Raw genomic sequence first — 18,566 nt, forward strand, 5'->3', positions numbered from 1 at the left:
AATCCCCTCATTGTGTGAGAAGCTGGAATAGTGCAGAGAAAACATAATTCTACAGTATGAGAGAGGAAAAATGGCTGCAGGCAGAGAGAAAATAAAACATTCTATCAATATATACTGGAAAACAAAAGAAAGACCTATTCCTATCAACCTGTTGCAGAACCCATTCCTGTAGATATCCAGGAAGAGAAATCATAAATCATTAATTGCCATGAAAAACCAACACAACAAGACAGCTCAGAAAGAAAGTGAAAAGTCTCCAGAAAATGAACTGAAAGATATGGAAATATGTGACTTACATGACAGAAAATTCAAGATTGCAGTTCTGAAAAAACTCAACGAGATGCAAGAAAACACAGAAAGGCAGTTTAATGAATTCAGAAACACAATCAAAGAACAACATGAACATTTTACCAAAGAGATTGAGATTTAAAAAAGAACCAAATAGAATTTCTGGAGATTAACTCAATAAAAGAAATGAGGAATGAAATAGCCAGCTTAGGTAGTAGTGTTGACCAGATGGAGGACAGAATCTGTGACATCGAAGATAGAAACCTGGAAATGACATGGAGGAAAGAAGAAAGAGACTTAAAAAAAATGAAAGAACTCTACAAGAACTTTCTGACTCCATTAGAAAGAGCAATATAAGAATAATGGGCATGTTAGAAGGGGAAGAAAGAGAGAGGGGAACCCAGAGTATATTCAAACAAATAGTCAATAAGAACTTCCCAAACTTATGGAAAGAACTGGATACTCGAATCCAAGAAGCAAATAGAATACCTAATTACCTCAACCCCAACAGGCCTTCTCCAAGGCACATTGTATTGAAGCTGTCAAAAATCAACGACAAATAAAGAATCCTCAAGGCAGCCAGAGAAAAGAAGATAGCAACCTACAAAGGAAAGCCCATTAGATTATCATCAGATTTTTCAGCAGAAACTCTACAAGCCAGTACGGAGTGGAACCAAATATTCAAAATATTTAAAGAGAGAAATTATGAGCCAAGAATAACATACCCAGCAAAGATATCCTTAGATATGAAGGAGGAATAAAGACATTTCCTGACATACAGAAGCTGAGGGAATTTTCTAATACACAATCTGCACTACAAGAAATACTAAAGGAGGCTATTCGACCACCATCAACAGGGACAAATTGTGGCAACCAAAACATAAAAAGGGGGAGAGTAAAGGCCTGAACCGGAATATGGGAATGGAGAAAGTAAGCGTGCTGAAGAAAATGGAATACTCTAAATATCAAACTTTCTTTTACATAAATTTATGGGTAACCACTCAAAAAAAAAAAAAAATCCAGAACAGAAATATATACTGTAATAAAAGAAGAAACAGAGGGAAACATCATAGACTACCACCACACAGAAATAACAGACAACAAAAGGCAAAGAAACAATGGAGACACAGTCTTACCAGAAAACTAAAGATAGAATGATAGGAAATCCTCACATATCAATAATCACCCTAAATGTAAATGGGCTGAACTCATCAATAAAAAACCACAGAGTAGCAGATTGGATCAAAAAACTAAACCCAACCATATTCTGTCATATTATTACCAATTTTTTAATGACAGTTTGAAAATAATCTAGTTTTATAACTTTATACCACACAATGCTTCTCTGCAATTGTTTTATGTATATAAGGTTCAGTTCCAACTACTTAAGTATAAAAAGATACCAATCTTTTAGTAAATACCAATTTTATAGTAAATTTACAGAGGATGATAGAAAGAGGATATTCATTCATGCTCTACCCTCTCTGTAGATGATGAAAAGATGCCGCCTCCATTTTCACTCAAGTACCTTTAAGCACTACAATAATTTGAGAAAATTTAGATGGTTTTACAAGCTTTTTCAAAATGTGTAAACCTCAAAAAGAATGAAACATCAAAGGATATTAAATGCAAAGTCAGTTAGAACTGGTAAAATAGTAAAAATTAAAAAATTAAAGGTACTGAGTGAATAAGGTAAAATTTGTAGGAAAATCTGTCTTAGAGATTGTGAGACATAGCAGTATTTCTTGAACTACTGAAGAAGGTGTTTCAGGAACAGAAGTTTCTAACATTAGTGAGCTCTTGTTTAGGAAAGTGATACCCTCTAGAACTTTCACTATATTTATTTTAAAAGTATTATTTCATGCCATAAAAAATTATTGTAGACTTCCTTTCAAAAAGGCATAATGAGTATAAACTTAACCAATCGGTCAAAAGACTTATATACTGAATACTACAAAACATTGCTGAAAGAAATTAAAGAAACAAATAAATGGAAAGACTTCTTGTGTTCATGGACTGGAAGACTTAATATTGTTAGAATGTCCATACTATGCAAAACAAGGTATAGATTCAATGCAATGCCTATAAAAATCCCAATGGCATTTTTGCAGAAAAAAAAAATTCACATGGAATCTCAAAGGATTGTGAATAACCAAAACAATCTTGATAAAAAAACCAAAGGTGGAGGCCTCACACTTCCTGATTTCAAAACATATTACAAACATACAGTAACCAAATGAATGTGGTACTAACATAAAGACACACATACAGATGAATGAAACAGGGAGCTCAGAAATAAACTCACGTGTACACGGTAAAATGCTCTTCAACAAGGATAGCAAGAGTACACAATGGGAAAACTGGAAATTTATATGCAAGCATATAACGCTGGACCCTTACGTTATGTCATACATGAAAATTAACTCAAAATAGGTAAAAGCAGGACCTGAAAATGTAAAACTCCTAGAAAAAGACATAGAAGTGTGAGATGAACTTCACTGTGATACATTAAATGGAGTCTTAGCAATATTTTTCCTCTAAAACATTATATCTTTACAGTAGTAACGTATATTTCATACTACTTTATATATTACAAAGCACATTTACATTTGTGACCTTATGTTATATGTTTTTATGTAATAAACATTGAATGATTACAATGGGTAGAATGTTAGGAAAAATAAGGCTTATTTACACAAATAGAAGACATAAATGGTATTGTTAAATCTAGCATGTAAGCCTAGTCTTGCTCTGCCAGGCTTCTCCCCACACCCCCTTTCTCACCTCGCCAGCTTCCTCTGTTATGTCCCCTAACTTGTTGGTTTCTTTCGCTTCCCTTCTTAGAGAGTCATCGAGATCTTTTGAGTGGAGTGGAGTGGAGTGGAGCAGAGGGGGCAAGAAGCTGGGACAGTGCAGCAGGCCCTAAGAGGAAGCCTCCAACTCTGCCTCTGCTGCTGTTCAGAGTCACCTACAACTTTATTCTTCTAAATGAAAAGGAATGGGAATGACAGTAACTAACAAGATTTTGCCACTGAATATTGTGATGTGACTGCAGCAGTTTTATATTTGAAACTCAATAAAAAACAATTGCATCCCAAAACAGTTAAGTATGCAGGTCCAACAAATGAAGGTATTTTTTTGTAACTGCCACATTCACTCTGTATTAAATTGAACAGTGATTTCTTAGATATGACACAGGCAACAAAAGCAAAAATAAACAAGTGGCACTGCATGAAACTAAAAAGCTTCTGCATGGCAAAGGAAACAATCAACAGAGTAAACAGGAAACCTACAGAATAGCAAATATTTTCAAATCATATATCTGATAAGGAGTTAATATTCAGAATATGAGTATATAAAGAACTCCTACAACTCGATAGCAAAAAAAAAAAATTTTTAAATCAGCAAAGGACTTGAACAGACATTTCTCCAAAGAAGACATACAAATGGTGAACACGTACAAGAAAAAGCGCGCAGCATCACTAATCCTGGGGAAACTCAAATTAAAACCACAATGAAATACTACTTCATACTGTTAGGATGACCACTATAAAAAAAGGAAATGAAACAAAATGAAATAATAAAATAAAATTAAATTAAATTAAACAAAATGAGTTGGTGAGGATATAGAGAAATTGCAACACTTGTTATCAGGGGGAATGCAAAATGATGTACCTGCTATGGAAAACGGTATGAAGGTTTCTCAAGTAATTAAATATAGAACTACCATGTAATCTAGCAATTCCACTTCTCATTATATATCCAAAACAATTGAAAACAGGATCTCAAAGAGATATTTGCACATTCATGTTTATTTCAGTATGATTCACAATAGTGAAGATATGAAAATAATCTAAATGTCCATCAACAAATGAGTGAAGAAAATGTGGTATACACATGCAATGGAATGTTATTTAGCTTTTAAAACGGAGGAAATTCTGCCATATGTTACAACTGGATGAACCTTGAAGACATGATGCTAAGTGAAATAAACTAGTCATAAAAAGATAACTACTGCATAGTTCCACTTATATGAGCTATCTGAAGTAGTCAAACTCAGAAACAGATAGCAGTAGAATGGTATTTGTGAGTCTGAGGGGAAGGGAAAAGGGAAGCTGTTGTTCAATGGGTATAGAGTTTCAGTTTTGCTAGATGAAAAATTTCTAGAGGCCTGTTGGATACCAATGTTCATATAGTTTACGTGACTGTAATATACACTTAAAAATGATTAAGATGGTAAATTTTATGCTATGTGTTTTTTACCACAATAAAAAATATAAAAGAGGGGAAAAGGGGCATGAGTTCAGACTATAATGCACCGACTTAGCTCCAAACAGATAGCAAGGATGAGTAAAATATAAAAATATAAGGCCTAAATGACATAGCCAGGATCAAAGAAAGCTAAGCACCCATATTGGATGGAAACACCAAGCACTGAGCAGGTCACAGCGTAGGCCTATTGGTCTTCAGTTACTGAAGGAGGCCATGTCACCCTGAGTTCTGCTCTTCTCAGGTCAACAGGAATAAAAGCCCTCTGCAGGATCGAGGGCCAGAACCAGGCTACCTGGCCGTAACAAGGGCTGGGATAGTTTTCCTGCTCCAGTTCTCAAAAGGCTGAAATTTGAAAAATGCTGCTACTATTTTAGGCAAGATGCAATGATAGGCGTAGCTTCACAATGAGAGAAACTAAACCATGCCACCCCCTAGCCTAGGCCTCCTTCCCTAATCCCAGTGTTACCCCAGGACAGGAACCTTGAGATGACTCAAGATCCTACTCCAAACGAGGGCCGAAGGAGACTGGATAGAGACAACCAAAAAATTGCTAGAAAGAGTGGGCAGACCTCAGAGGAAGATGTAGATGTGAGAGAGGAAGAGAGGGACAGAAATGAGCCTGCAGATCAAAATTCCGAACACATGAAGAACTCATTTTAAATTCTAATATAATTTAAATCCATTTCTAAAAATGGCAGCCAACAAAATCCACAATTGAAACATGAATTCATTACAAAAGAAATTAACCTTATGGAAAAGCATGACAAACTATTATAATAATGCTCAGAGAGAAAAATGGGTTAAGGACTTTTTGTGAAAAGAGTCAGGTAGTAAAAACAGAAAGAAGTAAATCAGGAACAAGTGAATATTAAATGGAAACTAACAGACATCCAAAAGTGAAAAATATATTGAAATCACAAACTAGATGGTATGAATTTTAGAGTAGATAAATTTGAAAATTTCTAATGAAAGTTATTTAAGTACTGTCAGAGACTGGAAAACATCATATATAAATGAAATGTATGTGTGTTAAGAGTTTAAAATTTCCAGAATTTAAGAATTATGATTGTTTGAATTAAAAAGGAATTCTGAATTCCTAATAAGATAAGAATGATTCAAAACTAGACACTATAGTTAACTTGTAGAACATGACTTATAAAGAGAAAAATATCCTATAGATTACCTACAAAGAAAAGAATATTAAACTGACACCAAACTTTTCACAGTCAACAACAGATGTCAGAAGACAATGCAATATAAAAGCGCTGGGGAAAAATACTGATCTTCTTACAACTGTATAACTATCTGAACTGCAATTGAAGAATGAAAGTCAAAGAAAGGCATTTTCACAGATACCGGGACAAAGTGAAATCACCATCTACAGACCCTCACACACAAAACAAAGATTTCATTTAGGAAAAAAAAAAAAAAAAACCTCAGAGGGGCCAAATTTAATACATACACACAAAAACAAAAACTATATGCATAGAAATCAATTTGCAAATAAGGGTGAATGGAGGTGTTTACCAAGCCAGAAAACGTTTTCAGATCTATCAGCTGTTTGGAAGGAGGGCAGAACACGAAAAATATTTAGCAAACTATATACTTACGTATGTATTCTTTTTTTTGAAAAAAGGGCAAATCACTAAAGGAATAGAATTATAACCTACATTTACAAACAGATCAATAAAAATAGATCAGAAAAAAGGTTTTTGTCTAACTTATTTCACTTAGCAAGATAATCTCAAAAGTGAAATAAGTCACACAGAAAAAGTTGAGCCCCAAATGACTTCACTCATATGTGGAATATAAAACTGAAATCAACAAACAAACAAAAAATCATAGACACAGACAACAGTTTAGTGGTTACCAGAGAGTAAGGGGTGGGGGGAGTAGAAGAGGGTAAAGGTGTTCAAATATATGCTGATGGAAGGAGAACCAACTCTGGGTGGTGAACACACAATGCAATATACAGGTGATGTGTTATAGAATTGTACATTTGAATCCTGTATAATTCTACTAACCAGTGTCACCCCAATAAATTTTTTTTTAAAATTAAATTTATTGGGGTGACAATTGTTAGTAAAATTACATAGATTTCAGGTGTACAATTCTGTATTACATCATCTATAAATCCCATTGTGTGTTCATCACCCAGAGTCAGTTCTCCTTCCATCACCATATATTCGATCCCCCTTACCCTCATCTCCCACCCCCACCCCCCGCCCCCCTTAATAAAAATTAAAAAACAAGAAAAAATAAAATGTTTCAATAATGCAAGGAAATAAAAAAAGAATATAGAAGCAAAAAGGTACATAAACTACAATGGTAAAAACAAATCCAAATGAGTCCACAATCTCATTAAATACATATGAATTAAACTCACCTGTTACAATATAGATTTTCAGAACGGACCCTAAAATTTTAGCTCGGTGCTACCTGACAGTCACTCTGTCTTTACCACTCTCCTCTCTCCTGGTGGTGGTGGGGGCGGTAGGAGGGGGTCAGAAGGAACAAGGGAATTCATTTCTGGCTTAAATATGAATAAAAACCAGGTAAGCAACACCAGATAAATGATACCACTTGTGAATTTCTCTTGGATGCTACGTTTGCTTCTTTAGGTTTGCCCTCAGCCACATACCCTTCTCCCACTTCTTCCCCTCATATACTCCAGTTATGGCCCTTATTGGTGTGTCCAACTATATGTTTCACATAAAGTAGGAAATTGCTTTGCAAATAACTTCAAAACTTAATATATACCAAAACACCTCAGGAAACCTTCTGTTAACAGCCTGTTTTTAACTCACTACAAGGCTCTTGGCTGTGCCGTGCTCTCCTACTGAGGCATACCACACAGTAGCAGTAGGAGGTGTGATGAAGCCTTGACACCCAATTCTTTCTCAGGTCTGCCTCCCCAACATTGGCCCCCTTTAGTCTTGTAACAGAATCTTCAGGCCTATGACCACTGTTTAAAATTAAAAGCCAGCATTTATTCCTATAGTCCTATCTAGAAAGAGAGTGATTTTGAAAGGAGGAACTCGGATGATCTATGTCAGGATGCCATGCTTATAATTAAAGGAAAATTGTTCCCAGTAGCCTTGTGCGACCATAAAGAGGGAAAAGCGTTGTGATTTTTGGTACGAGGTAGGTTTGATTTAAGTGAAGAGGAAAACTGAAAAAGCTAGGGACCCAAAACAGGTAACTAAACAAGTGTCTACTGGCTTTACTAAGGTGTTAGCTCCTTTACAAAAAAGCATCTACAGTAAAATTCTCTCATCAAGAATATCTTAAAACCTCTTCCTATGGGCTCAAGGCACACATCTCTGAAAATGTTGTGGAGTATGAGGTTCAGTCATCTCACACTGAACACCCAGGCTCCTCTCCCAGGAACTTTGGGGTTGCATCCAACACGGTGACACCTCCCCACCTCTGTTACACACACATACACACACACACACACACACACACACACGCTTGCCCTTCTACACAACTGTCACACGCTTACAACACCACTGCCAGACTTTTTGTGTTTTCCTTCTTCCCAGACCTTTGCAAACCAACTCTAGTCCAAAGATGTGAGCTCTACCGTTTTTGTGGAATTACAATCTGAAGTATAAGTTTTTAAAGAAAAGTCAACAATGACCTTCTAAATATAAATGTAATATACTCCACCTTTAGCTGTTTACCTGATGACTGATGAAATCCTTAAATCAATACTATCCTAAAATCATCTCCATGTTTTAGTTGATAGTACATTCAAATTTTTAAAAAAGTTTAACAAGCTAGAATTACTCAAAATAAAAACGATCTTTTTCTTATTTTAATTCTTACATTTAAAACATAGGCTCACAATAACTGTGCATTAAGAACTGTTAGAATTATGACACACTAAAGATGAAAGCCCACTGTTTTGCCCAAAAATGTATTTACCTTTAAGTATTATTTTCAGTAAGACCTGTTGAAAATTGTCTATGTACACATCTAGTATACAAATTCATATTTAGATTTGAATATGTTCAAGAGTAAAACAGTAACTTTAGGAATTCTAATTGAATGACAGATGTGTTACTGGCATAGTATACCAGAGATTCAGTTAACTGAATATTGAAAGAGTATAACAGAAGTTATTCGGTAACTAATTTAGAATCTAGTAGGAATACGTGAACTTCTGAATAGCCTTGTGTTATTTACTGAGAGCATAAAAAGTAAAGGTAGACATCTGTAACTATGATTTTTAGGGCTATTTCTTCATGAACTACAAGTAGACAACTCCCTTATGAGAGAACAGAAAATATATGTACACAAGATTCACTGCAGCCATGTTCTCTCAATGCATGAATTATCTTGAGAATGCAACAGGCATCAGCATAGAATTAACTACTTTAAAATATGTCAGTATGATAATATACCCACTGATGGCACCTAATTTTATCAGGTTTAGATTTAAAAGAGATGTTAAACAACACCCTCATTTTATTTTATTTATTTTTTATTTATTTATTTATTTTTTTTTTTTTTTTTTTTTTATTAATTAGTTTCAGGTGCACAAGACAAAGCAAAACTTAGACATTTATCATTTTTATCCCTCACACTGTGTGAACCCCCCTCCCCCCATCCACTATCCCTCTGTACGTTCCCAAAACCTCTCACCTTCCCCTTATCCCCACCCCCCCGCCCCTCTAGCAACCCTCTGTTTTTTCCTCCATGTTTCCAAAACTGTTTCTGATTAGTTCATTCACTTATTCTTTTCTTTAGATTCCGCATATAAGTGAGATCATATGGTATTTGTCTTTCTCTTTCTGACTTATTTCACTTAACATAATGTTCTCTAGGTCCATCCATGTTGTTGCAAATGGTAAGATTTCTTTCTTCTTTATGGCTGCGTAATACTCCATTGTATAAATGTACCACAGTTTCTTAATCCAGTCATCTACTGATGGGCATTTCGGTTGTTTCCAGGTCTTGGCTATTGTATATAGTGCTGCAATAAACATAGGAGTGCATAAAGATTTTTGAATTGGAGTTTTGGATTTCTCCGGATAGATACCTAGGAGTGGGATTGCTGGATCATAAGGTAGTTCCATTTTCAGATTTTTGAGATATCTCCAAACTGTTTTCCATAGTGGCTGCACCAATCTGCATTCCCACCAACAGTGCACCAGCGTTCCCTTTTCTCCGCAACCACGCCAGCACTTGTTGTTTGTTGATTTATTGATGATAGCCATCCTGACTGGGGTGAGGTGGTATCTCATTGTGGTTTTTATTTGCATTTCTCTAATGGTTAGTGAGGTTGAACATTTCTTCATATGTCTGTTTGCCATCTGTGTGTCCTTTTTAGAAAAATGTCTCTTCATGTCCTCTGCCCACTTTTTAATTGGGTTGTTTGTTTTTTTGGAGTTGAGTTGAGTGAGTTTTTTATAAATTTGTGATATTAACCCCTTATCAGATATATCATTGGCAAATATCTTTTCCCAATCAGTAGGATCCCTTTTTGTTTTATTGATGGTTTCCTTTGCTGTGAAAAAGCTTTTTAGTTTGATGTAATCCCACATGTTTATTTTTCCTCTTACTTCCCTCGCACGAGGGGATATATCAGTAAAAATCTTACTCCGGGTAATGTCTGTGAAGTTTCTTCCTATATTTTCTTCTAGGAATTTTATGGTTTCAGATCTTACATTTAAATCTTTAAGCCATTTTGAATTTATTTTTGTATGTGAACACCCTCATTTTAAAGGTCCAAAAAGTAAACGCAAGAGGGGAGGTGACTTCCCCAAAGGGATATCTACATATTAACTGAAATGCAAATAAAACTAAAATATCCCAGCCCCTAATCCAGAGCTCATTTCATAAATTCACATTGCTTTCAACACAGTTACCCCAGGAATGTGACATATTAGTTACTATACAGATTTTATTAAATACAGCAAAAGCATAATCCATTTTGAAAAGTTCTTCCAATGTAATAAGACAGAAAAGACTCACAAACTGAAGAATTTAGCTTCCTAAACCATCCCATCTGCTTGAAGGAGAGGTAACAGGAGAAAGGAAAAATGTCTTATCCCTTGAATTAAAGGTAAAATTCAAAAAATAGATTATCTTGTAGAAGTGGTGATGGACAATGGGAATTTATATCACATGGAGAGTCATTAGCTTTTTCTCAACAGAATATCATCTTTAACATTATAAGTTATAAATCTTCATAATAACCCCTATATACTGGTTCAGAAAATATAAAATTACTTCAACTTCCAATTTTCTTTCTTAAAATAATGGCTACTCCAATGTCTGTTTACACACACACACACGCGCACACACACGCACACACACTAAGGCACTTACTGAGCTGTAGAGATAGCCTTCAGCATTCATGGCCACATAGAGGCTGGCCTTCACCCCTTGGATGGCCACCACACGCAGGCCAACGGGAATTAGATTGAAGAGGGCTAAAGAGGAAAAAAGACACAGGGGAAAGGATCAGTGTCGTTTTGAATAAATCATCTTGTTTCTTAAAATGACTCTTTTGAGAATTAAAAACTATAAATTGAAATTAGGGAGGAAGGGAGGGAGGGAGAGAGGGGAAGAGAAGGGAAACGAAGGGAAGAGAAGGGAAAGGAAGGGAAGGGAAGGGAAGGGAAGGGAAGGGAAGGGAAGGGAAGGGAAGGGAAGGGAAGGGAAGGGAAGGGAAGGGAAGGGAAAGGAAGGGAAAGGAAGGGAAAGGAAGGGAAAGGAAGGGAAGGGAAGGGAAGGGAAGGGAAGGGAAACGAAGGGAAGAGAAGGGAAAGGAAGGGAAGGGAAGGGAAGGGAAGGGAAGGGAAGGGAAGGGAAGGGAAGGGAAGGGAAAGGAAGGGAAAGGAAGGGAAAGGAAGGGAAGGGAAGGGAAGGGAAGGGAAGGGAAGGGAAGGGAAGATTACATGAATGAATGTCTAAAGGTGGAGAGAACTGATGTCTTGTCTCTGCACCATCACAAATTACTTATGTGGTTTCAGGTAAACCACATAAGCTCATCTGTAATAAAGGGGTTACATTAGAAGGTTTCTAAGGGCCCCACCTGGATCTGAGAGTCCAAGATCTCTGCTCCACAAAATGAACACAAACGGCGTAATATAAAAAAATTTTTCTAACAAATATTTTGAACCAAAAATGTTTTCAATAGAACATATTTATAGTCATAATAATAATACAGTATGATCTCTGTAACATATGCCAGAAGTTCTTCCTATGTTCTTACCACTGTCCTTGTGTTACTGAAATAACTTAAGAAGTACAAGACCTTAGAGTCTAGTTGGGGAGAGAAAGCTAAGACATATGGAATAATCTGATACAGTGTATAATTTATTTCTATAATTAAATTTAATATATGCATTCTATATATAGTCTCTATGTTGCAGAAGTTCAGGAAAATGGAAGATCTGTGTGGCCTGAAATCAGGAAATGTCTTACACAGAAGATGGGACCTGAGCTGACACTTAAAGAAAGGGCAAAAGTTGAGTGAGCCAAGGACAGAAGGACATTTTAGTGGGGCAGTGTATTAGGTGGTTCTTCAGGGTAATGTGTGTGGATGGAAAAGGGCTGGCAGGTTAGAAGATTTAATTCAGATGGAGGAGACATGGAAAAGAACACCATGTAGATAAAGCAGGGATAAATAACTATGAATCTGTCACTCCAATCTTAGAAATCTAGACTTTTCCAAATGGGCAACAAGAAGTTGACATACAAAGATTCAAGAAACAAGGTTACAAAAATGTGTGAGACTTGTAGACAACAGAGTTTCCAAACCCACCACTCAGAAGCTGCATGGCTTTGAGCCAGTCAATTTACCTGTCTGCTTTAGTGTTCCTGTCTGCAAAATATGCATAATAATCCTTAGAGCTCAGCGTTGATAGAAGAATCAAAAGCATAATCATGTTCTTGAAAGTGTTTCATAAAAGGAAATGTATTCTCTCTATATTAGAGTTATTTATCATTAATACATGATTCTTCTGCATGTCAAATAAGGTTAGCATAGGGTCTGATGTAAAAAGTGACATATCACCCCAGTAATATTTATTGAGTTTGTATTCAGAAAGTTACTTAATACTTTAAAAAATAATACTTCATATACGCACAACACTTAATTTTCAAACAGTTGACAAATTTATATTATAATTGCATTTAACCCTCAACCACAAACACTATGAAGAGTTTAGAACAGAATGATTATCCTACATTTTAGAAGGCAAAACCGATTCAGAGCGATAACCTAGGTGAAACCGCATCTGAACAAAGGCTCTAATGTGGTTACCTGCCCAAAATATCGTATTTTCTCCTTCTTCCCTTTTAAATGTAATTTCCCCTGATATCTGTTCTCATCTACTTGCAAAGTGATAGATGATTCCACTGAATTTCCCTACGTACCCTGCAGCTAGCTGTGAATATTGGCTCAGTACTGGCCAATAAGACATAGGCAGAAGGGTCTTTGTATGTGTGAAGACTCCTTCCATAAAAACAGCTTGTAAGTGTCCTTTGCCCTGTTCTCAACTCTTCGTCTTACAGCTGTTTGGACACAGCAGTAAGATGAAGAGTTGAGAACAGGGCAAAGGTGGCTACATCATCATAGATGCTGAAAACAAGGGTTTCCTCGAGTGGTGGCTGGCGAGCTAGAAGGAGGTGGGTCCCCAAGGACTGGCAGGAGCAGTGACCAATCCTCATTCAATTACCTAGGTCTGGCATTCATGGGAAAAAATAAGTCCTTGTTATTTTAATCTGAGCAGCACAGAGCCAGCCCTAATCCTAAATAATACAGATAGCTAATGAAAGCAGAGTTGAGGTGGGAACTAAACGTAAAACACTTACACAGTGTAAAGAAAGGCAACTACTGGAAAAGATCAAGTTCAATGACAATTCTTATGAGAAAAGTAATGAAATCCAAAATTGTGCATCATGTGTTTCTAAGGTAAATATTTCCCGGGAAAAATGCTAAGAACAATGGTGTGTTTAGCTGAAACAGAAATATAAAAGCAACTATAAAGCTTTTCCTATCTGAGGAGAGTGAGAAACCCACTAATGCAAGGCAGGGACAACAAAAAACATGTGGGAAAGTTTTATATGAACCGTAAGGTGATAATGGTGTTTAGATGGTATGCTTTGGGAGATTTAACAAGTCCATAAAAAAAAAATCAGTAAACAATTTGGAACTAGAGTTTTTAGTGGTAAAAGCTAAAAACTGTTCTCTTTGGGAGAGTCTGCATCTGCCTCCTAAAATTTGGAGAAGTGGAAAATGACTTACCCTTAGCTATTATTTTTCTTCAGTGTAGTACACTGGCTCTAGCTCACAGGAGCCCTTCGCAACTTTTCCTCTCCATCTGCAAAGTCAGTGTCCTAATACCACACCATTCTTTAAGTCCCTTGTATCATCTACTTACACTATTTCCCTGCTTGCAACCTCTGGTGATTGATTGATTCCTCATTGTCTAGATGGATCCAAAGTCTTTACTCGCACACAAGGTCCATTACAACCCGGTTCCAACCCACCTTTCTAGTCTATCCCCTGTCACTCAGCCCATCTACCATGAACCAGCTTCATAGAGCTTTTTCCATTTCCTAAGTTCCCCCTTGATCTTTAACTAGGCTGGATTTTTTTTCTTTTGTTCTCTCTTTTGGAAAAGTCTATTTTCCCACTTCTAAAGTTGGTCAATTCTTTTTATCTTTTAAGACCTATGTTATTTAAGTACCTCATGAGTCTTATCTAAACCCTACAGAGAGAGTTGTTTCCTTTGCCATAATTGTTTATTTCATAGACATTTCTCTGTAGTGACTTTTGGAACATGGCATCGTAGTTATTTGTTTATGCATCTGTCTCATCCCTAAAATGCAAGGCTCTTGAGGGTAGGTCTCTGTAATTTCCATCCCAGTAATAATGTACATATCTTATTCAATTGATAAGGATCATAAAAAGACACATTATTTCTTGAAACTTAGGTTTTCTCATGGGAATAAAAGTGTTTTTTTAAGATAAAAATAAAATTAAAAACTTAAAATAGCTTAGCCTGATATTCAAGGTTATGTGTAGTCACAACATACATTTCTACTACGTGGTACTATTCACTCTAATATGTTTATTCACTGCTTCTAGTAATTTGATCTCCCTTCGCTTACCTTTTACCTCCATGTTTTTGATTACTTCACTCCCTGTGTTTTGAACATCATTTTCCTCATATCTTCATACTGAAACCCCTGCCATGCTGGAAATGACATACCAAATGCCTAGTGTTTTCTCTCACTTCCCGGCTGCCACACACCTGGATCTACACTACATTTACAACGTATAACTGTCTTCCTTAAAAAAAAACACAACATTTCGTCTCCTAATCACAACTAGATTTTAAGCTCTCCAAAAGAAGGAAGACATCTAAAGGACGCTTGTATAATATGGAGATAATGAGAGAGGGAAGGAGGAAGAGAGACAGAGACAGAGGTCGAAACACACACACACACACACACACACATTGAAAGAGAGAAAAATCAGGGCAGTATACATCCTATTTATATCCATGATCCCAGTAAACATTTGCTGAATAAAGACTACAATTATAAGCCAAATAGAATCCACTCATCTAATCTTGACATTTTTCAATCTTGTCCTTTCCAAAAGGAGTACCTCCTTCTAAATCTTTATGTAAATCTGACACTTATACTTTGAAAAATAAAATAATTGAGTTGGTGTTCTTGGAATCCATAAACTAAACTCTATCATTAAACCACATGGAAAAAGGTAATGAAGGGAAAAGACAGTTTCTTCAACAAATAGTGTTGGAAAAACTGAAAATCTACATTAAAAAATGACGTTGGGCACCATCTTATATCACAAACAGACAAACAAAAAAACCCCACTCAAAAGGAATTAAAGAGCTAAACATAAAACCTGAAACTATAAAAGTCCTAGAAGAAAACACAGGGGAAAACCTTCTTGTCATTGGTTTGGCAATGATTTCTTGGATGTGACACCAGAAGCACAGGCAACAAAAGCAAAAATAGACAAGTGAGACCACATCAAGCTAAAAAGCTTCTGCACAACAAAGGAAGCAATCAACAGAATGAAAAGGCAACCTGAAGAATGGGAGAAAAATATCTGCAAACCATGCATCTGAAAAGGAATAAATATCCAAAATATATAAGGAATTACTACAAGTCAATAGCAAAAATAAATAAATAAATAACCCAATTGAAAAATAGGCAAAATATCTGAACAGACATTTTTTCAAAGATGATATCCAAATGGCCAATAGATACATGAAGAGTGTTCAACATCACGAATCATCAGAAAACACAAATCAAAACCAAAATAAAATATCACCTCTTGTCTGTTAGGCTGAGCATTATCAAACAAACAAACAAACAAAACCAAAAACAAAGAAACAAAATACCCAGAAAATAACAAGCGTTGCTGAGGACGTAGAGAAACTGGAACCGTTGTGCACTGCCAACAGGAAGCTAAAATGGTGCAGCCAGCATAAAAAAACAGTATGGAAGTCCCTCAAAAACTTAAAAATAGAACCACCCCCATCATATGATCTAGAAATCCCTCTACTGGATATATCTAAAAAAGCTGAAATCAGGATCTCAGGAACATATCTGCCCTCCTATGTTCACTGCAGCATTATTTTCAATTGCCAGTATACGTAAAGAAAATGTGGTATATACATATAATAGAATAATATTCAGCATTTAAAATGAGGGAAATCCTGTCCTGTGTAACAACATGGAAACCCCTGAAGGGCACAATGCTAAGTGAAATAAGCAAGTTCTAGAAGGACAACTGCCGCATTACTCCACTTATATGAGGTATCTAAAATAAACTCATGAACACAGAAAGTAGAATGGAGGTTGCTAGAAGCTCTAGGGAGAAGGCAGTGGGTAGTTATTTAATGGATATAAAGTTTCAGTTATACAAAATGATTAAGTTCTAGAGATATGCTGTACAACACAGTACTTACAGTTAACAATACTATATTATGCACTTAAAAATCTGTTAAGACAGATATCACGTTAAGTGTTCCTAACACACATGCGCGCACGCACACACACACATACACACACACTCAAGAGCAAAGGGGAACGAGGAAAGTTTTGGAACTGACGAGTATGTTTATTACCTTGATTGTGGTGATGGTCTCATGGGTATATGAATATGTCCAAACTAACAAAATTTTACACATTAAATATGTACATTTTTGTATATCAATTATACTTCAATAAAGCTATTTTTTTTAAAAAGTAATGGAAGAAAATGGTAAAAAAATTAGTATATGAATTGCTACACCCAATTCTCCATTCCTCCCTGATATCTACACGCTTTGCCATATAAATTTGCAATGCTCTGGAAGGATATTCTGCCCTATCCCTTGATACAGGGCTCAGCAATGTGACTTGCTTTGGCTAATAGGATGTTAGCAAATGTAAGCAGTCTTGAGAAATTACTCATGTATTCCTGTTTGTGCATTTCCTCTCTGCCACTGCATTAAGAAGAATGCGCACAAACTAACCTGCTGGTCCCAGGAAGAGTATGTAAAATACCTAGAAAATAAGAGTGGCCTCAGTAATCCAACAAAGGCCATTTTAGATTAACTACAGATAGCTTACCCTTAGATATGTAATCCAGAAAAGATCAGAGAGCTGCCTCACTGACCACCCCAGACACGTGAGACAGAAACATGGTGCTGCATGCAGCTGAGGCTATGTGATGGTTGGATACATAGCACTATTGCAGTAACGTATAAATGAGTAGAAAAAATTATTTACTTGAGCAAGTGGGTAGTGGATTTGAAATGTCCTGAAATACAACAAAAAACTTCTAAAACTTGATAATAATCCTCAATGTGTATATGCAATTACCAATTAGGAACTGTGAAGCTAAAATAAACTATTATAAATTTAAAAAATAAAGGATCGATTTTGAGTAATCATGCTACAGAAAAAACTGAATTATTTTTTTCTACACAATGTATTATAAAATTGTCATATGAAAAGGTGTTCAAAGATTATGAAATAAAACAATGCAAAACAAATGCATAGAATCAAGTGCATTGCACAGAAGCCTAATCAATTTGGTCATTAAATTTAACTCTCTAAAACAGCATTTATTTACAGAAATTAAGGGTAAGTTGTGATTGTCTCTATTTCTATAGCTTTTGAGTCAGGAAACAAGACTGGGATGAGGACTGAACTTTAGTCCAGAGGACACAGTTATGGGTCATGACCCCTACTTCTAACATTTAACAGTTTGTGACCTTAGTGACTCCAAGTAATGTAACCTCACTGACTCTTAGGGTCTGCTCTGAGTGCTTCACTGAGATAATGAAGATCAAGTAAAATGATAACTTAAAAAACAAATGTTAAACAATAAAAGTAAAATGCAAATTATCATTAATGGTGGTGGGGTGGTAATAAACCTCCAAATCTAGAGCTTTCAAACATGGGGGTAGGAATAGGGAAACCTGGGCCATCATTATCTCATTTTTAAACTTAAATTTCTTTCAATGTCATGGGAGAAAAAGAAGCAATGCTTTTCATCTTATAGATTTAAAATCTAACAAGCAAAAACAACTATGTATTTAAAACAAAGCAATAAAAAGAATATAAAAATCAACATGTTTTAGACTATGTTGATTCGGTTCTTTCAGTACGATGCCCTATTTTATAAATAATTGCTCAATATAATTCAACTGTTGAATTTCTTTTCGACACTGAATTTACTGATTTATGAAACTGATTAACGGTTTGGGGCTTAGAGACTTAAAATTTTTCTTCTAAGCGTTGGCTGATAGCAAACTGGATTTTTCAACATAGTGAAAATGAGCAACATGACAATCCCTTTTTTTGACAAAAGCTAGTGAAAATGTTTCCCTTAGCTCAGGTAGAAATCCTGTCATTGGCTTTTAATCCTGGTACTATCATATAACCTTTCCTATGTTACTTCAGAGATGTTCAAAAATGTGAATAATTAACAGGTCAATTCAGTGTGATTCTTC

General features: G+C 35.8%; 1 protein-coding gene across 3 annotated transcripts in view; it reads right to left on the minus strand.

Moving 5' to 3' along the window:
* FGF12 (fibroblast growth factor 12) overlaps positions 1 to 18,566 on the minus strand; it is a 520,770-nt gene that overhangs the window by 174,635 nt on the left and 327,569 nt on the right. For all 3 annotated transcript variants that reach the window (XM_019723113.3, XM_074329539.2, XM_019723105.3), the window contains one exon: positions 10,900 to 11,003. In XM_019723113.3, coding sequence (XP_019578672.1) covers positions 10,900 to 11,003 — 104 coding nt within the window. The remainder of the gene's footprint in view (positions 1 to 10,899; positions 11,004 to 18,566) is intronic.

The sequence above is a fragment of the Rhinolophus sinicus genome, chromosome 17 (genome assembly GCF_057876585.1).
Source record: "Rhinolophus sinicus isolate RSI-liver-muscle chromosome 17, RSI-T2T, whole genome shotgun sequence".
Classification (NCBI taxonomy): domain Eukaryota; kingdom Metazoa; phylum Chordata; class Mammalia; order Chiroptera; family Rhinolophidae; genus Rhinolophus; species Rhinolophus sinicus.